Below are 24,330 nucleotides of genomic sequence, written 5' to 3'. Positions count from 1 at the left end.
ATCCCCATTTATCAAATTCTGACTTGTGGTTTATTTGTGCTAAATTCTTGGATTTTTGCATCACCTGATATCGGAGGTTGAAGATGTTCAGTGCATGTTTAATTTTATAAATCTATCCAATAGGATTAGGCACACCATCATCTCCTTTAAACTGCCATCTTAATTGGATGAAAATTTAAAAATACAAAGGGTTTTGGTTAATGAAATTACCTGAAGTGTAAAGAGATTACGATAAATAAAATATCATGTTAAAACTCATATAAAATCTAAAATTTGAGAGCTGAAAGCATGGACAGAAACAAATAAAACATGGTGCAGAGAGGGTGAGAGGAGCACAACAATACCATCCCACAGACGATGCTGATGTTGGAAGATGAATCCTTTTTGAATATTTAAAATTTATTAAATTTAATCTTTTTATAGGAACCCAAATTTTCTGAAAGGAAAGATTAAACTATTATAATAATTATCCTTTTAAAAATAATAATAATAATGGCTTAATATCTCTTTTGGCTTTTGTACTATAGTTAAATTATCACTTTAGTACTTATACTATTTTATTTATCAGTTTGGCTCTTGTACTTTTTTTATTAGCAGTTTGGCCCCGTATTTTAGTTCTGTAATCCAGTTACCCTAACTCAAAATCATAAAAAATAAAACCCCAAAAATTTTAAAACCCAGACAATTATAAAATTTTAAAACTCAGACAATTATATTAGTATGCAAAGCTTCAAAAATTTTAAAAATCTTGTTTGTTTACAATTTTAGCTTTTAGAATATTTTAGAAATTTATACAAAATTAAAGAATTTTATGGTATCTTTTAGTAAAAAATTCAAAGTTCTTTAAGAAATATAAAAATTTCATAAAAATGAAAAACCTAAAAATTTCAGAAACTACCATAAAGTTCTAAAATTTTCCAAAACCTTTAAATTCCAAACAAACAAATTTTTTAAAAATTTTATGAAAATTTTAAATTGTTTTGAAGTTTCACATACTTATAAATCCTAAAATATTTTATTATTTTCAAATAAATTATGATTTTTTAATTTTCTAATTTTAATGATTTTTTAAAATTTTAAATATTTTTTCTTTTTTGACATATGGCAGCGTGTCATTAGTTGATTTAAGAATTTTTAATGGAAAATTGGATTGAGGTAACAAGCTATACAAATGAAAGTAAAGTACATGGGCAAAACTGATAAAAAATAGTATAAGTACTCAAGTGATGATTTAGCATATAGAGGGGCCAAGAGAGGTATTAAGCCAATAATAAATATATCTTTAACCATGACAATTTTATATAGTTTTTATTTTAAATATAATAATGTCTACCGTTTACCTGTGTAACAGGTCAAAACTTTATTAAATTCCCGGGCAAAGACGCTAAAACTTCCCTGATTAAACTGAACAGCCACAGCTTTACTCTCCAAAAAAAAAAAAAAACCCAGCTTTTCTTAACAAATGTAAAATATAATATCTTTATGTACCCAAAAAAAAAAACTCTCTCTCTCTCTCGCTTTCTCATTTTTCTGTCATGTAATCGGATGATTGTAAATTGGAACGGAAGGAAAAAATAAAAAATCATTTCGTTTCTGCGATTTTGTTTGAATTAATAGCTAAAAGGAAAAACAAACAAAATTCTATTGCAATAGGAAATTGCTGTAAATCATCAAACTTTGGAAGCAGAATTAGGGTTTCTATTTTTGTTGCTCTGTTTCTCTATCCATTGTATTTCGCTAATGGAAGCTGATGTATCCATTTCCTTCTCAAACCCCAACAGAAACATATCTCTTTCTTTCGACTGAGATTTAGGATTATTTTTGGATTTAAAAAAAATAATTTTTGGATGAAGATGAATGGTGTTGTGGTATTATTGTTATGGTTTCTCTGTTTACTGGGTGTTTGTTGGATGACATCAGCTAGTGTGGTGCTGATTGGGAACAACACTACTCTCTCTTTCGACGATGTTGAGGCTAATTTCGGTAAGCTCATTTTGTTTTTTTTTTCTTTACAGATATGTTTTCAGCTTTTCCTGTTTGGATCCTGACGAAGTGTTGGAAATTCAAGAAAAAGATTGGATCTTTAGGTGTTATGAGAGCTCCAAGTTGAATATATATATTTTTTGTTCATTGTGCTTAACTTATTTAATTTGAAGAAATATGTGATTTAATTTATTATTAATGTAAACTGTACATTAATGACAAATTGAAGCAATTTATGTCTGATTAACATATTTTAATTGACAATATAATTGATTTCTTGTTTGATGTTTGTTGTTGGTTGGTACTTTTCAGCTCCGGCAATTGAAGGGACAGGAAAATGTGGGATATTATATTTGGCAAATCCTCTTGATGCCTGTTCGGATTTGAGTAATAAAGTTGAAAAAGGTTCCAATATTACTTCCCCCTTTGCGCTGGTTATTAGAGGAGGGTGCAGTTTTGATGATAAAGTAAGGAGAGTGCAAAAGGCAGGATTTGAAGCCGCTATCGTCTATGACAATGATGATGGTTTCTTGGTTGCAAGTAATGTCCTATTTCTTTAAAATCACCTTTTTTATTTTCAATGATTGAAATTGCATATTTTACTTTTGGTATACTTGGTTTTCTATAATGAAACTTGGGCCATTCAAGCAATTTACTGCCAGTAATCATTATTGGAGCACTATTTAAATGCATATAATAGACCCTTTTTTTTGTTGTCAATAGATTCTAGAAGATCTTTAACAGAATATGCTGGTAGAAATAAATTGTAAATTGTATGTAACCTGTTGGCTTCTTGAAACCTGTTGAATTGCCTTATGACGTTATCTTCTACTAAGTCTTGATTGCATCAGTTCAAGTGCTCACCATTTGTTTAACCCTTGCAGACATTTTGACCATAAGCATTCTCCTAAGTTCGTATTTGATGTATTTGTTGGATGATAGTTTGGTGTAATTGGTGGTCGGTAGTAGTACACCATATTTTTGTTATCTCATAAATTATAGATAGAAATCTTCTCTTCTGGCACTCTGCAATTTATCTGGTCTCCACGATAACATTCCACTCTTGGTTTTGTTTCTGAGGCATTACTTGTGTGAAAAACTTTGAATTTTCATTTTAATTCATGTAAAACTCAATTGTGTATTATGTGATTGTTTAAAGCAGTGTGCATATTACCCTTAAACAGCTTACTATGAAAACTCATCATGCTGATATCTTTTCTTCTTTAGATTTACTTCTGGCTGAGTAAAATCTTACACCAATCAAATTATAATTGCTTTAATTAGTCACACCTGTAATTGCTCAATCATCTTCAACAAATAGCTTTTTGGATGTTGGAATAAGCTGTCTGGGAGATACTGTTTGCTTAAGCATATTGAAAATAAACTGAGTGCTGACATTAAAGATATGTTATATAGTATAGTGGCATCTTCTTGCTGGATAATGGAAGGCTTTCAAGAAGGGTGAGAATTAGGACCAAACCTTTACCAAGATTTATTTCATCCACATCTATAAACATGCTTCCATTGTTCATTTATGCATATCTTTTTTCTGTTCCAAATTTATTATTATCTTTTAGTAATTCCTTTGTGGCATATATTTATTTCTATGAGTCATTATTATTGTCCTTGAACAACATTTATGCTTTTCTATATGGTGCCTCTAACTTTTCCTCGTAATATATATATTTACAGTGGCAGGGAATGCTGCTGGCATAAAGATACACGCTGTCTTTGTTTCCAAAGCTTCTGGTGAAATACTCAAAAAGTATACTGGGTCTCCTGATATCGAGCTATGGCTAAGCCCAACTTTTGAAAACTCAGCATGGTCAATCATGGCCATCTCCTTTATTTCTCTACTTGCCATGTCAGCTGTGCTCGCGACTTGTTTCTTTGTACGCAGATATCACGTTAGGCGTGAACGTTCTCGATCTTCTCGAGTTCGTGAATTTCATGGAATGAGTAGGCGTTTAGTAAAAGCAATGCCTAGCTTGATATTCACTGCTGTCTTAGATGATAATTCTACTTCAAGAACGTGTGCAGTATGTCTTGAAGATTATACCATTGGAGAGAAGCTCAGGATTCTTCCATGTCATCACAGTAAGCTTCTTACAATACCGAGGATGACATTTCTTGCTATTTTTCTGTGTTAATTATATTTGTTTTAATGTGGTAGTCTTTTTGCATGTATGTTGCATGGTGATTAGGCCACCATTCCATGAGACATTTTTTGGTGGCTATTTTATTTCTGTTCTAGCTAAATGATTTTTTGATGTTTACTATAGGGCAATATTAAATTTAAATGGAGATGGATGGTGCTTATTTTGATTAAGTTAGAAGTGTCAGATGCTAACAATTCTTGTTTATCCATTTCTTTCAAATTAAAACTCAAAGGGAAATTGGGGGGGGGGGGGAATGGACATTACTTCCGAGCCATTTCAAATTGGCCAGAGAACTCCTTTGTGAATTTGGAATAGCTTTCCTCATCATAAACTCCTAAACTTGAAGGATTTATTTCATCTAACTCTCTTATCATGGATTGTCCCTTGTTCATATAAAAGAATATTTCTCAATTAATTAAAGATGATGTGGCTAGTGGATTCTTTATACTTTTTTTTATTGCATTAAAAAAAGTCTCAAAATACACAAGTTAGAGCTGGACGGGAAAATGGATTCTTATATATAGTTATCCCACCAAGTGTTTAAACCTGATTATCAATTGGTACTTGCTTGTCTTAAATATAATCTCAGATAAAGAAATCTAAATTACCCATTGATGACAGATCACATGCATACATGCACTCACCTGCTTATAATACATGTTTGCTGTCCTCAGATACTTGCACATTCCATTCTGTTTAAAGACGGGAATATGCTATTTGATGATTATGCTAAAAATATTCTATTTGCTAGATGTTCTTTTCCCATCTTAGTCTAATTGATCTTTCTTGCTGAATGACTATGTGGCATCATGTTCAAGGTACTAGTATTAGTCTAGGAAATCTGTTGGTCTGAGATTCGAATTCGTCTGTCATTTTCAAAAGCATGTCTATGACTTCTTTGGCTGTTGTCTTTTCCTTGAAGATAATTTATTTGAATTGTAAGGACAACTTTCAAATTAGGAAGTGCTTGGTAATCTTCGTAAGAATAAGATGCAAGATCAAATGCTGAGAATATATAGTCCCGGTCTGTTTTTATTGTTGGACTAATCCTAATTCCTACACTAACTTCTACTCTAGTTATCTTGAATAAAAAAATTGTTTGAATTGTCAGGAAGATCTTAAAATTTTGATGTGATTTTTTATTAGGGCAAGAAGAAGAAGTAATACCAATGCCGAAGAGATCTGGGGTTCTTGATCTTTACCTGCTATCAAATTAATATAGAATCACACCTAGCTCGCAGAGCTATATGGTGCAGTATTAGATGATAGCCAGAGTTGAGAAGTAGGTAGAGATAGTAGTGGAATGATAAAAGAAGTACTCTAAGGTTTAGAAATCTCTCAACACAGAAAATATAATATTACGGCTGAAAAAAATACCAAATATTGAATATAAATCCCTAGGGTTATCCATACTAGGGTCATTAGCATATTACTAAAGCTTAGCCCAATCTTTCAAGGCTCCACTAATCTCAAGTCTAAGCCTCAATTGTAGTCATTTGACTACTTAGAAACAAATTAAAAACAAGCACAAAACAGAATAAATAAAGAACATTAAACAACTCTTGCATCACTGTGCTAAGTTTTAGATCCTTGTGCTTGGAAGTAGTGAATATCCTGTTATCCTATGACGGAAAGTCCTTTGGGTTCAGGATATCCAGAAGTCTTAACTTCTTCCAATTAATAGTATCAAGTTCATGAAAGCTCGAGCAGCTGTTATGCTTTCATCGGATTGAATTTAACTAACCCCGGGTTTAGGTATTAATCCTTCAGTTGCCAGGTCATGACTTCTAATGAAATCTTCATGTCAAGCTCAGACTTCTTTCTTCTTACCTTTCAGTTTCCCACTCTGCTTTAGGTTTAAAACCAACCCTTCTGTATCCTGCATTACTTTTTTGTTGTTTGGTTTTATATTATGATTTCTAGGAATATGAAACGTTGCTTCTCTAAGAAGGTTAATGAAAATGCTGTAGTGTATGTCCATTTCTTTATGGGCTGCTTTATGAAACAAACTGTATTGAGGTTACAAGTACTTAAATTATATCCTTATTGTTCCCTCCCCCAATTTAATGTTTCTTTAGTAAAATTTAAAGGAAATATCAATTTTAAAATGGTTTTTTTGTTTATTACTCACCAGTTTTATTTGGGACACCAAAACATGAGTTGTGAATGTAGACTCTTACTATCATTCTTGCCTTCACAATGACTTCTGTACAGCTTCTTCAACTAGTTATTTGATTTGTTTACCTTATTTTGATTTATTATTATTTTTTAATATGCATGTATGTCTTAATATTTCCTGGCATTTTCACAGAGTTTCATGCCTTCTGCATTGATTCTTGGCTTACAACATGGAGAACATTTTGCCCTGTTTGCAAGCGAGATGCAAGAACCACCGTAGGTGATTTACCAGCTTCAGAAAGTACACCATTGCTTTCAACCAGCCCAAGCTCAGTGTCCTCTGTGCTATCATGTGCTAGATCTCGGATAGCATCATCATCATCCATACAAATTGACACAGCGGCATGGACATCTCCACCGGCTTCTCACGCTCATTCTCTTGCCAGTGTTCCATCTATTCAGCCATCAGTTAGGTCCTACCGTCATTCTCCTTCCATGAGCTATAGCCGAAGCTCAGTAGACCTCAGAAATGTTTCTTCTCATTTGGCTTCACCTGCCTCATTGAATTACCCATCCATTTCTCCACTTAATGCAAGATACATGTCCCAATATTTTCCAAGCCCAAGCAACGCGTCACCAAGTTTAGTCCGATCTTCCAGTCGCCAGCTGTATCCATTGCATTGTAGCAAGTCAGCTGCTAGTTTTTCACCTTTTGCATCTGCTCAATCCCTTCCAGAATGTTAATGAGGTAAAGTAGTTATGAGCTGCATTTGGTAGAATGGAATGACCTACAGCAAATTATTATTCAATCCTTCGTGATACGATTGGTTGTGTTGTTATTCAATATCCAGATTTTAACTTGCTGAATTTGTACATTGTAACATAAGATTTATGAAATTGATTTTTATTTCCCCGAATGATATTTTGCTTTACATAATTGAGGTACTCAAACTTGAGATTTCGAGAATGTGAGTGATTTGAGAAGAGGATTGTGAACATTGTTTTATCAGTCTTGTGAATATAGTTATGTATTACTTAAGTAGATGCTTATGGTTAGTCATGTTTATATTAGCTTTATATATATATATATATATATATATATATTTCTTTTTCATGTGTGTATCGCATTTAAGCTTCTCTAATTTTAGTCTTTATATTAGCATCATTTTTTACACTTGGAAATCGCTGCATGCCTTGCTTTGTTGGTGAAGAAGAAAATGAGAATAGAAAAGGAGAGATTGTTGTTAAATGTTAACCTGCAAGATCATCTTAACTTTAATGTGAATTATTGATACCTGCGAAAAATTTAGAGGAAAAAGTGGGGTATTTGGGATGTTTGCAACTATGCATGTGCTAAAAATAAAAAAGAATGATTTTTAGAAAAAAAAATTAGAGAAAGGATTAACTATTAAGAGCTCATATAGGGTAGTTAGTGAAAAAAAACATCATATTACTTTTTATATCTCGCAGAGTTTGAATTATTTCATATTCAACACTTCCAAGTTTAGTTTATTTTAAGTAGACATTTTTGAGCAATTTGGGGTGGGGCTAGTTGGATTTAGCACTTAATTGAGTTCTAAGTCATTTTAGTTTAACATCAAGATTTAGAGGTAGATGCCAGTCTTTTATGAAGTTTGAAAATTATATTAACAATAAACCATATAGTAATCTTTAATTTATTTTCGAATGGGAAATGGTTGAAGCTATTATTTATTTATTTTATCCAAATAAACTAATGGTTTAAACTCTTCTATTTTAGCGTTAGTAAAAATACCACAAGGGTTAAAGATTAAACCCTTACATATTGGTCCGTAATCTATAAATACATCACTAAAATTATGGACTCAAGAAATAATACAAACTCAAAATGCTTTCACTGTTAACTGACAATAATGTCATGGCTCGTGAATCTGTTGGAGGCTGTGGTCGGCCCTTATATCCCCCAGATGTGCCCTTAGATCTTTGTAACTTACTACTGTCAACTTGTTTTATGTTAAATGGTTACATAAAACTATACATATATATATATAATATTTTATGTTTATTTTGCTTATCCTAGATATAAAATTTGAATGCTTATGTTTTTTTTCCCGATAATGGAATACTAATGTTTACAGTAAAGAAAAATATATTTGTATGTGTATACCATATATATTACCAGAGAAATTGAAAATAACCTATATACATGAAAATTTGGGGAAAAAAAATCAAAATGATAATGCAAAAACATATTATTAGCACCATATACCAATACCAAGACAAAATTAACATATCCACCGATATACTATTTGATTATCCTAAAGCAATGGTTTTTGTGCATTCATTTATCAAGGATTAAAGAATGAGAATGGCAGACTCTATACATATTCTTCTGAAACTACTTGATTTTAGCAGTCTAACTGCTTTCTTTGATAATGAAAACGCTAAGAACTTATCCCTCACCCCCCCCCCCAAAAAAAAATACTGAATAAAAATTGCAGAGCAATGAAAATCAAGGGAAAAAAGTGTTTAAAGGAAAGAAAAAGGAATCATGATGAACCAAACTATCTATATTACTTGCCCTTGAATGCTTGATTTCTTGAAACAAGGCGCCTTGCAGTGAGCATATCATTGATTTTAACAGAGCATTGGTAACATATTTGTCTCCCTCTCTGCAACTCTATTGCCTACGTCATTTTTAAAATCCTTTTCTTACTATACCTTGATTTAATCTTCTTTCTTCCCAGGTCCATGCTGACTGCTTTCGGCCTCGGAGTTGTCAGCACGATCAACCTCTTCACGACTGCCAACCCTGACAGGTTCATTGTCTTTACTAATAATGATTAGTAGTACAACCATCAATATCATCATCGCAACGACAATGAAAATTATAAAGAAAGCTACAATGCCAACTACTGAGTTGAAGAAGCCCATAAATAATGGAGCTTTGACTGTTTTCTTTTCTGTCCTTCCTTGTCTATACCCTTCAAGGAATTGTGAGATTTGAGACCCCTGATCCTCATTATTAAGGCTTTCAATACCAATAACCTAGCATATCAACAAAATGTAGCACGTCAGCTAATCTGCAATTTTGCTTTTAAAATGCAAGAAATAACCATGTTGAGACATAAAGGAATAACCACCAAAATGCAACAATTATATTTCTTCCTGGATGAATAATTGTATCGCTTTTAGAAACAATTGTATGGGATCAAAAGATGTAGGGATAGTGAATTCAAGAAAGAGTGATTAAAGTTTGCATGCAAACACTTTCCTGCTCTTTCTTTAATTATCGAGCTCAGTTCCATTTTCTGACACTTAGTGACAGATCCGGTATAGAATAAGAGTTAAAGAAAGGGTTAATACACTTTAAAGAATTAGAAAGATGCATGATAAGATCTATACTGACTTATAGGATTGCTTCTTTTTTTCTATCAGGAAAAGATAATAGGGTTAAATTGCTTTTGATGTTTCAGTACCAAAAGCATTAGGTGTTCTTCAATAACTAGATAAAGTGGTAAACTTTAAATAGATTTGTTTGAAGACAATCTAATTTTACCATGTAAAGTTCTAAGATCAATAAAATTACCTTTGTCATCAAATAATGAAGTATGCTTGATTGATAACGGTAAACAGTTTATAAAAATTCCAAGTTTAAGTACTAGGTTGCATTTGACATATATCCATGAATAATCTGGCATATAACAGTCAATTCTATGATTTTCCAAATTCAACACCACCCTAAGAGTGGGAACTAGAGCATCCTATGTTGTTAGGCCTCATCCTTTTCTTGAAGTACTTGTGTCCAAAACACGTTTTCAACAAATATTCGAACACGGGTATGGAGATATAACCCTCCCTATACATGAATAAACTTAGGGGAAAAAAATTGATTGTAACCATGAAGGACACATCCATGTCTGACACTCATACCCAATTACCAAGTCTGAAAAGCAGGGGAATCGATAGCCAAAAAAGAAAAACCTAATACTGTCATGTATACTGTAATCTTTTTAAATAAGTTCTCAACAAGGCTCAACAATATTAATTTGAATGATTAAACACTAAAAAACTAGCAGCTAAACATGTTAAGAACATGTCTATTCAAGAATGTATACCAGTGAAGCTCACCCATGTTTGAAGCTCCAACTCAACTAAAAACTCATTCTGAAAAGATATATTTGAACTCATTTGTTTAGTTGAATAAATAAACAAGAAAAACCCAAAACTAAGACTATTTATGACCTGTCAAGAAAATGCATCAGTTCACTTACATTGCTACCCAAAACCATAACGCATTAAGCTCTAGCATGATAATAGTCCATTATTTCACCTCAGTCTTTTCATTTCCTCTTTTTTGGCACCAACATATATCACTTCTCAAGTGATAACGGCACTTCTTCTTTTTTACTTTATTTTCCTCCTTTCAAACTTATGTTTATGGTCCTTCTCTCCTCAGCGCACTTCCCTTAATTTCTACCCTCTACTTAACCTCAGTCACTGCTGCTCTGAAAATGTTTCAGTTTCTCAACAAATATAACAATTAAACTCAATTTCAGCATCAGAGCAGGTGAACAGTCACTAATCTTGAGGATGGAAAATTAGACCACATTGAGAGAAAAAAGGCAGTACAAGGAAAATGTAGCAATAGAGATTGGCACTCAAGATTTTCTTTTCTCAAGAACATAAGATTTGAGCTTATAATCTTTAGGTTAGACTTGGATCAAGATTTAGGCTTTAGGTTGACTACAGTTGCAATTGAATTATTTAACATTTGTTTCAGACACCCAAATAGCACTCAAATAATTGTGACAGAAAATGGAGTAAATTGGTCCCTTATCAAGAGTTCGAATACTTTGATTGTAAAAGCTCAGGGTTATGGGACTAGATTTGAAAATAATACACTTAGCTGAAGGATCAATTTTAGCTTTTTCCCTTGTATATAATCATAAACATCAAAATGTATTCACAATATCCAGTAGCTAATTATGATTAAGATGGCCATGCTCAATGATCAAAATCAAGATGACCATATAAGAATCATTGCCCTGATGATAAATTATGCTAAGATAAGAAGAAAACAAGCTAATCACTACCATTAGAGGCACTAAATCTTGGATTTAGAGTTGAACTATAATATGTGAAGAATTAATACTTACAGAAAAGTAGTCCTCATCTCCATCCCAGACAATAATTTTTGGTAACTTCATCTTCTCATTAGCTTCAAATTTATCAGCAAAGTCTTCCCATTGCTTAAGCCCAAAATAACCAAACACTAAATCACGATTTGTAGATGCAGCAGCCTTCAATAACTTGATCAAGTTCTGTGTTTGGTCTTCATTCTCATCCGCAGTGATGGTTAAGACAATTTTTCTCTTTTCATCTTTCAATAGCTTCAATGTCTCATGGTTCAAGGGCACCACTGGAGGGAGAAAATTCTGTTTTATAAAATCCTCCAAAAATTCACCTGCATGATTGAAGCTGAAAGGTTAGATTTCTTTTTCTTTTGCAGACAGAAAATTTACAGATTGAAAAGCAAATTAGCCATCTCTCTGCTATATCCTCATTTATGATTTATTTGATTCAGAATGCTTGAGTTTGACTACCATGCATTTAGTAACCAATGTAAAAAAGAAAAGACACAGAAAAATATATGCCTTTAAATGAAAGCCTTGTCAAGAATACAATAAATTAAACCTTCTGAGTCCCAGACAAACTGAAATAACTAAATGCCACTATCTGAGCATGCAAAGCAGATGAAACAGGAGCCTTACTTCTAGTGGGTAGTAGAAATCCTATGGATAATGCCAATAAACACAAACCAAACAATCGCTGCAAGAACATGGAAATATGCTACAGCTCAACACTATCTAGACTTACCTTGTATGCCCACTCATCCATCATTTTCAGTAGCATTCTAATAGTTCCTTCTCTTTTTCTTTTCTCCTACAAGTTGCGCATCCTAAAGCTCATAAGTTCATAATAACAATAAATCACTATAAGATTATTCTTCAATGTTATAATCAAAGAGATGTTTTTAGCATTTTTTTCCCTTCATTTTACTAGGGTCAGATCCTTCTCCACATCGACAAACCTATACAACAATGTGACATGCCATCAACAAACCCCATGTATCATTAATCTAATCCACAATACCCTTTCCATATGACTATAATTTCCCTTTAATCTACTTTCTTTTATATGAAAAACACTCAACTGTACAAAATTTTTGTCATACTTTCTTCTATTTCCACATTTCACACCATAAATATCACAATTGGCTCGTGTTACAGTTATCCTATCAAGTTGCCTTCCAGGTTCAAGTAAAATCTACCCAAAAATTTTAAAATTACAATAGGTCAGGTAACTCCACCAAATCCTTTAATAAACAAAATTTATTTTTTCCACAGTTCCTAAGCCTTACATGGGAAATACCAGATCAAGTTGTCTGATTAAAACAAAAAAAATATAGAAGGTAAAGAATATTATGTAAAACCCCAAAAAGATGAATAAGAACTCAACTACCTTCCTATGATCCACCACAAAACAAATTTCTATCATCAAATTTATAAGTACTCGTATGCAAAAACATAAAGAAATGGCAACACCCATAGTTAATACCACAGTCGATTGTGCATGATAAAAGATAAGCGATGTGACATGACTGTAATATTTGAAAGGCACTTGAAATGCATTGTTGAATGCTAACCTAGATAAAAGACACTTGATAATAAACTAACCTTCAAAAGGGCCGTAGAAAATGCTTTGTTGCTTATAATTCGGATGAATAGCTACCAAAGCAGGAAACTTTTCCATGTCATACAATACCTTGGCTTCATCAGAGAAATCCTTTGCCACAGAAAACCATGCCCTTTTCTTGTACTTAACAGCTAAGTTAGAAAGCACTGTCTCATTCAAGTCAAACCCTATGAATATAGGAAAGAAAGTACCGGCTTCTTCAACAAAATCACTAATGGCAGAGTCTGAGATAAGAATAGACACATCGGTAGAAACAAATTTCTTCAGATATTGAACAAGTGAATCCGCTTTCCTTGGTCCATAATACTCCATAGAAACACCATGCATAAACAGCTTGAGGGTGGGGTAGGCACTGCAAATTCCAATTTTTACTATAAATCTTAAAAGTGAAGACAATAATGGCCTAGCCTGAGGTTTATGCTTTCTTTATACAAACAGATCATTCATGTTCTGTGATTATGTATTAAAGGCATCAACGGACATGCATTGCAAAAAATAGAAAGAAATGCATAAAAATAAATAATTTATTACAGTTAACAAAGGGTTTTTACTTAAAAGTCTATTATTCCCAAAGCAAAGAATTGCTGAAACAGTTTCTCAGTTTTCATTTCGATTGCCAACACTACATAAAGACATTTCTGCAAACCAAATGCATAACAAATTTTGGAAATTTTATTTCTAATCCACCTTATAAAACAAAAGTGTCATAGACGCTTACTCAACATCATGTTTACTAGCAAGACGGGTAAATTTGTCAGCATTAACTTTGGCTATCACTATTGGCTCCTTCAATCCTGCAAGAACAGGAGCAGCTTCATCTAACTGCGATGCAGAAAAGGCAAATAAGCAATTTTAGTTTATTGGTACAACAATTATGGGACATTAAAAACCAAAAAGAAAAGGAAATAAAGCTACCAAATATGATTAGAATCAAACCAATTCAATTGAACTTTAAAAAACAAAAACGAAATGATATCTAAAAAACCATACAAGAATTGGATGAAGAATATGAAACCTGGGGGGAAAGGAGCTTGCAGTGGCGACACCAAGGGGCGTAGAAGTCAACGAGGATGTAATTGAGAGATGAAATAGCTAAGTCAAAGTTGGATTCGTCTAACTCCAACACTTTCCCATCTACCTTAAAATGATCAGCTGTCGAACTAATTCCTGTTTCAAATATGCTTAAGAGCAGCAATAAGATTATGGGCATTGGAGGGGTTGCTTTTATTTTCGGTTTCCTCCAGAAACACCATTTGCGGGACTTTTCCATGTTTCCGTTTCTAGATCAATGGAAATATGGTTACTATAGGTACATATTTAAAGTGGTGGATATTACACTAGAGTCAAATCCTATTTTCTAATTGAATTCAATTTGAATTTTTTTCGAATCAATTCAAATAATTTCTAGTCGAGTCGAATTAACGAATATTATTATTTATACTCAATGTTCCATTTACATAGATCGATTATTTTATAAGTAGACAAAGTACAAGCTTTTAGATTAATTTTGAGTAAAAGAAAAAAAGAAGAAGAATGAGGCGATTCCGGAAGGGAAGTAAAACTAATGAGTAAACATTTATCAAAACAACGTAATTTTGCCTTTTAACTTAATAGTTTTGACTTTTAACTTTAGAAAAAAATAAATATTTATCAAAACGACATAATTTTGTCTTTTTTTATTTGAATTTTAGATAACTCGAATTAGGGGTGAGCGCTAGATTGAATTGAGTGAAACCATTTGAGTTAAATTAGAAAAATTAATAATGTTAAATTAAAATATTGTACAATATAACTATTTTCAGATTAGAACACAAAAATTTGAAACAAAATATATTTGAATTTTTTAAGCAAAATAATAAAAATAAGATATTTTAGTATGATAAATTTGAATCATTAATCACTTATTTAAATTCCAAAATTATTATTTTATTAATTTTTTATATTTTTAGTTTTTTTAAATTTATAATTTTTAAAAATATAAATATTAGAATTTCTATAAATATTTTGAATTTTCAAAATTATTTTCAAAATTTGAAAATTACTTTGATTTTTTTTGTAATTTTGTTAAGAGAGACGAATTTGCTTATTTTCAAAATTGACAGAGACCAAAACGGTATTTATACTAATCTATTATTCGAATGATTCGAGTTATTCGAATTGTAAAAATTCAAATCGACTCGAACTCGAAATCCGAAATTTCTTATTCGAGTTTACTCGAATAACTCGAATAACTTGATTCGATTAACTCGAAATTTGAATTTTTTTTATTTTTTCGAATTGAATCGAATTTTGCTCACCCTTAGGTGTATGGGTTCGGTGTTATGAATTGGTTAAAATTTTCTATCAGTCCTTGCACTCTGATAGAATTTGAAATTTAGTTTTTATATTTAAAAAATTAAAATTTAGATACTCTTTTTTTTTCAATTCAAAATTTCTCGTTCAATCATGAACATCAGTCGTATCTAGAGGTGATCATGGGCCGGGCCGAGTCCAGACAAAATTTTAGGCCCGACCCGAAAGAAAATTGTTAAGCCCGAGTCTGGCCCGACCCGACCCATATTAAATATATATAAAATATATATATTTGATTAAAAATAAAAATATATATATATTTAATATATAATTCGAGCCGGGCCTGGGCCAAAAAAAATTTACCCAAGGCCCGAAACGGGCCTCATATTTTTACCCAAATCCATATTTCAGGCCTATATTTTTACTCGAACCTCCCATTTTTCGGGCTGGCCATCGGACCAGATCGGTTAGCCCAACCCATGATCACCTCTAGTCGTATCTATTGTTAAATTTTTTTTTTAACTTAGTATGTTAATTAGGCTATTTTCATATATAATAAGGTATGTGATTGACAAAAAATAAATATTTGAACTTAGAAAATTTTGAGTAAAATATTATTAATTCTAATGATTTAAATAAAAAAAGAGAAAAAAACATTTAATTTTTAAAGTATATGAATTAAATATATAATTTTATCAAAGTTAATATAGACAGATCAAGTTTCATATAATAAAGAAAAAAGATGATGCTTTTAAGCAAACCAATCGTGGATATGGCTGAGGTTAAGGCAGTGGAAATCCAGTGCAGGAGGAGGCTTGTAACACCCTTCACCCGACCTGATCGTCAGGTCCGAGTTATGGAGTGTCACTTTTGTTTTCGGAGTAATTATAGTCGAATACGCATTAAAAAAAATCATTCACACATGCAATTAAGTGTCAATCACATTCAATTAATGTTAAACAATCAATTATGAGTCTTAATCGAGTTTACGAAAGCTGTTTTGTCAGCCCGAGTACGAATTAGGACCAAATTGTAAAATTTTAGAAGTTCAAGGCCGACATTACAATGTCATCTCTTCCACGTCGTGACGTCGCCAAAATAGTAGGTCACGTTATGATCTCAGGCCACTCAACGTCGCGACGTCGCTTACTATTGGCCGACGTTGCGACGCGAAATCGCGACGAAGTAGGTTGGTCATCAAGACGTGACCCCTATTTTTGGCAAAAATGAATCATTTGATCCCAATTCAAGTCATACACTTTACCTATTTGAAACAAGCCATATTATACAATCATCATCAAGAGAAATTCATGTCATTTCATGCCAACAAGTTTCTAAACCAATTTTAACTAGATCCAAATCTACCATGACGTAAATCAATTCAAAACCAAATCATGACATTTTATACATTCCATTACAACTTCACCTATGCCAAAACTATCAAAAACATGTCTTTCAACTTCAATACATTCAACTTTGCACTTAATAAACATATAAGTTCCATATCACGAGCACATTTTAGAGTACTATTCTCCAAATATCTATTCAATTCATTCATATATTAACCAAGCTACCAATTCAATTTTCTACCTCAATTATGTCATTTCATATGCTATACATATAATTATAGATCATCACATCTTTTAGCATAGAAGCACTCATATGTCCAACACCATATGTAATCCAAAACACCAAATCAACATAGTAGATAATATTTAAGACAAGCTTGACAAAAAGTAAACACATTCTCATACTAAGATACACACCATGACAGTTATATACATGCCACAACTCTTAGACTCAAAATGATCATATAACTACCGATTCAGTGATAGTGTGAGCTTCGAGACGATTCAACTTGACGTGTTCCACAATGTGGCAATCTATAAAGAAAAGGGAAAACAAACTAGGTAAGCATATAAGATGCTTAGTAAGTCCATAGATATTAAAGAAAACTTATCTTATCTTTTATCTAAATACAATAAGCTACCATAACTTAGCATAGTTTGGCTAGACATAACATATCTAAACATCAACAAGATAAGTATTATCTTATAATCAAACCATATAACATCACAAGTACTTAACATGCTAATTCATGTCATATTAGGTAACAATCTCAAATTCATATTTAATCAAGGGATGTTACATTCACTTATATATCAAAGGCAACACTTTAATCGATTTTTCTTACATAATTCATTCAATAACTTATCATTTGAATATCAAGTTCATTTCATCCCATTTTAATTTCTCAATTTCATATAAATTGATTTGCTTGATGGACCCTAGTAAACAGACTCAGATACACATGTATCTACACCACACTAGTTGTTTGTCTAAGCTGAATATATACATGTCAGGTTACCCGTCAGGACTAAACCTTTATAACAACACATCAGGTTACTCGTCCAAGCTAAACCTGTGTCACATGTATTTAAGAATTCGCAACAAGTGCTAGACCTTTGTAACATTTGTAATCAATCCCATACAAGTACGCACAAGACTCAATTGCCATTGTATCCTAACCTTTACTAAGTTCACACGGATATCTTTTACACATATTAACATCATTTTTCAATTTAGTCCAATTCTAGCCTGATCATATCAATTTGCAACCAAACACATTTATATGCACAATTCAAGTACATAACAACCTAAATAAATAAATACCATATAAATTTACCTGATCAAAACACCAACAAGTTGATCCTTCAAGAACTAATCAACAATTTTATATTTTCCTTGATTACCTCTGATTTGATCCAATTCTTGATCTATACAATTATTCCATACAATCCATCAATACCGAACACTTATACATTATTCCATGACATGCGTGAACCTATATAATCTTATTTTTTAGTACCCTTCAATTTTACATTTTATTCAATTTAGTCCTTAAATTCAAAATAGTCATAACTTCTAATTTTAAGCCTTGATTTAAAAACCAACTTCAATTACATTCACTAGGGACCCTCTGTTTTCTATTTATACCAAAATTTCACAGTAATTTCACATTTATTCACTTTAGTCCCTATGTATAAAACTAACAATTAAACGTTACAATCTAGTCCTTTTCATAATCTAAAATTAAAATCTATCAATTTCATACCAATTTATTCAAGAAATCAACAATGAAAATTTTTAAAAACTTTAATAGTTTTACAAATTGGTACATGAGCTAGCTCAATCAAGCTCACTTGACATAAAAAAACATAAAAATTTCAAGAAAATGACATGAATTTACCTACCAATCAAGGGTCGAATGCTTTGAGCTTCAAAAATGGTTTTTCCCTTAGGTTTTTATGATTAGGCGGTGGAGAAGAAGAAAGAAAGAGGACAATTTTGCACAAATTGATTTTTTATACTTGAATTAAATCTTCATTAACCTAAATTAATTATTTAAACCTTAATCACCATTAATAAAAAACTAGTGGAAGTTAACATCATCATCCACTATTTGATGTAACAAAATGTTTTATTTACCATTTTGAACCTTTGGCTAATTAAAAACATATAGTGATTAGAATTTTACAATTTTGTCCCTACATCTAAATTAACTATTAAATCAACAAAATTACCAGACCAAACTCTACTATACCTTTACACCAACTCTGTAAATATTCATATTTAATATTTATGAACCCGATTTACGAAAATGGAGTTTTGAAACCACATTTTTCAATACTACTGAAAATCGAGTTGTTACAAAGTTGATCCTCTAGAGGTAGTTGCAAGTCAACAACAAAACAACAGCTCTAGTAGCAATAGGAAACATGAGCAACGCTAGAAAAATGATGGTAACGTTAGAAGGGCCAGTTAGGCCTTGGAGGACACCAGATAGAATGGTGAGACGAGTATAGTTTACAATGAAGCTATTAAGTTGGAATAGGTCGCCCTTAACTGTTCACTATTTGCAGATTTGATAGAAATAAAAAGATCACTTGAGAATATGGATGTTTGAGCACATAAAAAAGATTTTGTAATCTTGGTGGGAGTCTCTTGGGGAAAGGAAACTATGTAATGTGCGATAGAAATATAATTTTGAACCCTCTGCTTATCAATAAAAGTCTAATGCATCTTGCGAATTGCTGCTATTAAGTTTCTAGATTAGCCAGATAATTCTTAGCAACTCTCACACTTTTTATTGAGAGGACAATTTTAGAAAGTTCACCGACACTAACAGATAAATTGGTGGAATGATTCTTCTCACAGTATGAACTTGATCGGAGCAAATAAAGCTATTAATCAAGAAAATTTGAGAGAGGTGTAGTTGATACTTGATAGCCCACAGACTCTTCCAAACAAGACACTGGATCCACATAAAGTTAGCATTATGATTGTAAAAATCCCAGGAAATTCGAGGTTTTCTAAATCTATATTAATGCTTCTACTTTTTAGTACTTAATGGATTATTATTATTATTATTATTATTATTATTATTATTATTTTGTGTGGCTTCATAGCCATTAATGATTCTTTATTGAATTGCAAAATAATTCTTGCGTGTCCTCTTTTTTAGTTTTACAATTTATTCCTGCGTTTTTATTATCAGAGCAAACATTTCACCCAAACATTTTAGTAATGCTTTGATTTATTTTATTAAATCATTTTTAAAAATAAAATTATACTTTATTGATAAATTTTTAATGTATACCTTATTTTCAATTTTAATTGTTTCGAGTTAATTTATTTTTGGATTGTATAGATTTAGATTATTTTTACTATCAAATCACGATAAATTAATGTTTTCTTTGGATGAAAAAGAAAGCAGTTCATAGCTTTTAAAGAGTATATTTTTTATATATACTTTTTATGTCCGTTTTATGATTTATGAGTAGGGTTTGGAGTTATTATTTTAATAATATTGTCTTCAAAATTTAAATCTTATTCTCTCTAAGAGTGAATTGTGCATTTCCACTCCTCCAATAATTATAGGTAAAAAGTATTTTTTACACACTAACAAGGCCTTTGGATTACAAGGGTGAGATTGCTTCACCTCACCACCCCTTTTTCTTTTCCACTGGAGCATTAAGCTTCGGCTGGTATAACCCTCCTCCATGGAGGAAATTTTCTTTTACCACTTTGACCCTATAACAGGTTGGATCCTTCACGTCAGTTTCACCTTGTTCCAATATTACCATTGTTTAGATTCATTTTGATTTTTTACTTTTAATTATTTTATTTTTATTTATTTCCTTATTTTAAATATATCGTTCATTTAGTTAATTTATTTTAATTTTTTTATTTAAAACCTTTTAAATTATTTAATTAAGATAAATTTATAAATTAGTTAATTATTTAACATATTTAAATAAACTAAAAAAATAAAATATACTATAATTCTTTTTTTTATACAAATGTCAATAACTACTTATGCTAGTTGAGTCTTAACTCTATTGGCATCAACATTATTGTTAATGTAGGCGTGAGTTCGAGTGCGCTGAAATATATTATCCTTCTATTTAAATGCTCTTCAGTGTGCTCGAACCCATATCCTTTTACACTGACAAGTATAACGCTCTTCAGTGTACTAGTGAGATTAAAACCACGGTGGAGTTATGTGTTTGGATTAAAGGGAAATTGTAGCGGTGATGTGAGAATAGAAAAAATATTTTATTTTTATGAAATTATTAAACAAATATGAATTTGTAATTTTATTGAATAAAATAATAAGATGTATCATAATACTTTTTATAAATATTCTAATTAATTATATAATTATTTAAAATTATTTATTATATTAAATGATAAATATTTGTAATTATTTTTATAGCTAATTCATTTATTGAAATATAGGAAAGTAATCATAATTGATACGCCTGATCCGGTCTAATAGCAAACCAGATAAAGTTGATGTTTTATTTTTATGCATGAATTGAATTTTAACCATTGAAAATTAAGAGTTGAGCATTTTTATTAACAGATTACACAAGGTTTTGACAAATACAAACTTTGTCATCACCATGATTAAGCTATTGTCAAGAGCTGAAAATGGACCAAAGATGTCTAAGGACATTGCTTGGCCAAATACTTGGTAAGGCTTTGAAAAGTAAACTCATCACAAGGCAGTAGAATCCTGTTCTGGTTATTGAATCCGTACTCTTCTGCAGCTTTATCGAGCAATTGCTGGAAGATAGGGTTGTTGAGGAACGATGTGGGAATTACAAACCTTGTCATTTCAGTGCCTACATATACCACAAAATGGCCCTTCGGAGCTCTACTCCTTTTATCAACCTCTACCTTCTTTCGCATCATCACTCGAGAAAAAGAAAACTGAAAAGTGTGGGAATGAATTATAGATACATATATGTATTCAATAGAAAAAAAAATGAAAGATGTTTGGATTAATTAAAAGGGAATGCTCTACAGTATATATATAGAGAAGTTGGGAGGTGTGGCTTGCCTTCATTATAATGGAAGATAAGGATGTAAAAGCTTTGGTGTTAAGAGAGAGAGAAAGAGAGACAGAGATTGATGGAGGGTCAGGCAGACAAGTAAGGATTGATTTTGATTATACTGTTCTTCTCTCTAGCTACAATTAAATCCCCGGGACAACTGTTGCTAATGTATTGAAGCTGTGATTTAGAAAAGTATCCCATGCAAGTTAAACTGAGGGTAGTTTTTAGACATGAAGAGTTATTTTGTTTTTTGTTATTTGGTATTTAAATGGATTACATTTAAGTTTAATGGATTTCTATTTTTATACATTATCAAAATATAAATAAATTTATACATTGAGCACTTCCTTAAAAACCATTTTCAACTCATCATTTAACATAGTTTCAAAACACGTGATGTCGTGTTTCTTCCATGAATTATGTCCTGCTAATTGTTTCTTCCATGCAAAATAGACTTGTTATACTTATACGTGATGTGTAGGCCACGTGGTAGATTATTGGTATACGAAATGCATTCATATTTATTCGTATTTATATTATTAGTCATCCAATTATGTTTTTTTCATCACTCAATTATGAAAAATGATCACTCAACTATAGCTTCATCTTTTTTAGTTACTCAATTATCTTAGATTTTTGGCATTTTCATTTTTACGTTAGTCGGATAGTGAAAAAATTTGAATAATTGGATGACTATTTTCTAACTTTCCATAGTTGAGTGATAAAAAATTATAGTTAAATGACTACTAATGTAATTTGCACTAATGATTTGATAAGATAAATATAAATTAAATACATTAATCATATGAACAGATTTATGCGTTCATGCATGCTGCAGAGTTCATATAAGCCACGTGCCTCCCATATCTCATGAAATTAAGATAAGGTCTGAAAGAAATATGGAGAATATTATACATTGAGAGAAAGAAAGCGAGTCGAGCTCTTTTCACTTGCAGTCTGGTATTGGCATACCCTCCATTCCTCCAACTCAAAAACCACATTTATGATTTACCAATGACAAAAACTTGCCATAAGGTCTTAGAGGGCTTGAAAACGAACTACAACCCCACTTTAAATTATTGAAGTTCATGTCGGTTATTTGGGCTCCAACTTAACTGACACATCGGCCATCCTATTTATTTTAGCATACATGTCTATATGTACACGTCAACTTCAAACAATTGTTACTTCGAAATCAATCCAAAAGGCATCAGCCATGAAGGCACGGACCATGCAGATGAGGCCGACGTGGAATTGAGCACTAGCTGTAACTAGCTTTTGGTTTTAGGCTCAGCAAGTTGGTAATCAATTCATTCATCCATCTGAAAACACTTTTTTCTGATACAGTACACATGACATGGTATCGATAAAAGAAAGAATGAATCCTTTGTCATATGATAGTACATGGAAGTGATGGAACTGAAAGCGGACTATGGAAATTTAATTTGTCATATACATGCTAATGGTTGTCGGTTTCTGCATTATATATACAAAATTATATTATCATTTTTGGTGACGTTTTATGGCTTTTTTAGCTTTTGTTTTTGTAATCAACCTCCTAAAAGATATAATATGCTGAGAAAATTTACATTTTCTTTCAACATACTAGAATGAGACATTTTTATTTGGTAAAAATTCGAATTAATTTGACTAAAAGAGACAAATATTATACAATATGAACATGAAAATTTATATATATAATTTAAAAATCTAAAAATTTCAAGATACCGCCCCGCATACCCCTGGATCCATCCTGATGACGCTCATCCCTGTCGTAGAGGCTACTTGGTTCATTGATGACTATAGGAGGGATATTAATATTTTAAAATTTAAGGGGTGAAGCCATAGTTTATTATTTGGAGGTGAATATAAAATTTTAAAAAATGGGGTCAAAACTGGTGGAAATAATTTAATGATATCGTATTGAATGACCTCATTTTGATTTGTGATGCGTCTAAAATGCAAGTTAGGAATATCAAATGGGTCTTGCCTTCGCCTTGAAACTGAACCTTTTTAGAATCAATGGGGAGAGTTCTGAGATTCACAGAGCCCGCCTGCATCCCATATAATTCAATACCACAATTACAATTTACAAGTTATAATTTAAAATAAATATTTATTTTATTTTATTTTATTTTATAAGAATTATTTTTATTAAATTATTTTTAAAAAAAATATAAACTCAAGTGCTGTTTGATAAGCTCTAAAGTTGTACCCAAAGTTTAAATATTGAATTAATGTTTTGTTTGGTAAATTAAAATTTTAAGTATTGAAAATTTAAATACGAAAAATTTAATTGTTAAATTTAAGTTATAAAATATATTTGATATATTACTTAAAATTTATTACTGAAAATTATTGGATTGTTTGATAAAGACAAATTTATTTTTAAACATTTTATGTGATTTTAAATAAAGTCAAACTTTTAAAACTTTAAATATAAAATACTATAAATATAAAAAATATTATATCAAATCCAATTTAAGCTCTAAAGAGAAAATAAAAATTTTAAATGATTTGATTTGTTAATTTTCTATGTTAGAACTAAGTGACCGAATCCTTATTTAAATAAAATACGGTGGTAAAATAAAATAAAAATAAAATCCTTATAGCATTATACTTCTTTTATTTTATTT

General features: G+C 31.2%; 2 protein-coding genes across 2 annotated transcripts; one reads left to right on the top strand and one right to left on the bottom strand.

Moving 5' to 3' along the window:
• The first annotated feature begins 1,442 nt into the window (after positions 1-1,442).
• On the top strand, positions 1,443-7,299 carry LOC105770331 (receptor homology region, transmembrane domain- and RING domain-containing protein 2). Its single transcript, XM_012591485.2, has 4 exons — positions 1,443-1,983; positions 2,296-2,523; positions 3,676-4,080; positions 6,454-7,299. The coding sequence occupies exons 1-4, from the start codon at positions 1,848-1,850 to the stop codon at positions 7,002-7,004; spliced, it is 1,320 nt and encodes a 439-aa protein (XP_012446939.1). The 5' UTR covers positions 1,443-1,847; the 3' UTR covers positions 7,005-7,299.
• A 1,177-nt stretch (positions 7,300-8,476) lies between these two features.
• Positions 8,477-14,282, bottom strand: LOC105770743 (protein disulfide isomerase-like 5-2). The gene is made up of 5 exons (XM_012592073.2): positions 14,014-14,282; positions 13,717-13,820; positions 12,980-13,350; positions 11,399-11,706; positions 8,477-9,287 (listed from the first exon to the last, which is right to left on the bottom strand). The coding sequence occupies exons 1-5, from the start codon at positions 14,266-14,268 to the stop codon at positions 8,967-8,969; spliced, it is 1,359 nt and encodes a 452-aa protein (XP_012447527.1). The 5' UTR covers positions 14,269-14,282; the 3' UTR covers positions 8,477-8,966.
• Positions 14,283-24,330: the final 10,048 nt, after the last annotated feature.

This window comes from Gossypium raimondii, chromosome 5 (genome assembly GCF_025698545.1).
Source record: "Gossypium raimondii isolate GPD5lz chromosome 5, ASM2569854v1, whole genome shotgun sequence".
Lineage (NCBI taxonomy): Eukaryota > Viridiplantae > Streptophyta > Magnoliopsida > Malvales > Malvaceae > Gossypium > Gossypium raimondii.
This window is presented reverse-complemented; position numbering and strand designations above follow the sequence as displayed.

Excerpts from the sequence above, each read along its gene's own strand:
- LOC105770743 (XM_012592073.2), bottom strand. The coding sequence starts at position 14,268 with ATGGAAAAGTCCCGCAAATGGTGTTTCTGGAGGAAACCGAAAATAAAA. Across the intron at positions 13,351-13,716 it reads GCTAGTAAACATGATGTTGA|TGCCTACCCCACCCTCAAGC; the intron begins GTAAGCGTCTAT and ends TGGAATTTGCAG. Across the intron at positions 9,288-11,398 it reads GAGATGAGGACTACTTTTCT|GTTATTGGTATTGAAAGCCT; the intron begins GTAAGTATTAAT and ends TTGATATGCTAG.
- LOC105770331 (XM_012591485.2), top strand. The coding sequence starts at position 1,848 with ATGAAGATGAATGGTGTTGTGGTATTATTGTTATGGTTTCTCTGTTTA. Across the intron at positions 2,524-3,675 it reads TGATGGTTTCTTGGTTGCAA|TGGCAGGGAATGCTGCTGGC; the intron begins GTAATGTCCTAT and ends ATATATTTACAG. Across the intron at positions 4,081-6,453 it reads GATTCTTCCATGTCATCACA|AGTTTCATGCCTTCTGCATT; the intron begins GTAAGCTTCTTA and ends GCATTTTCACAG.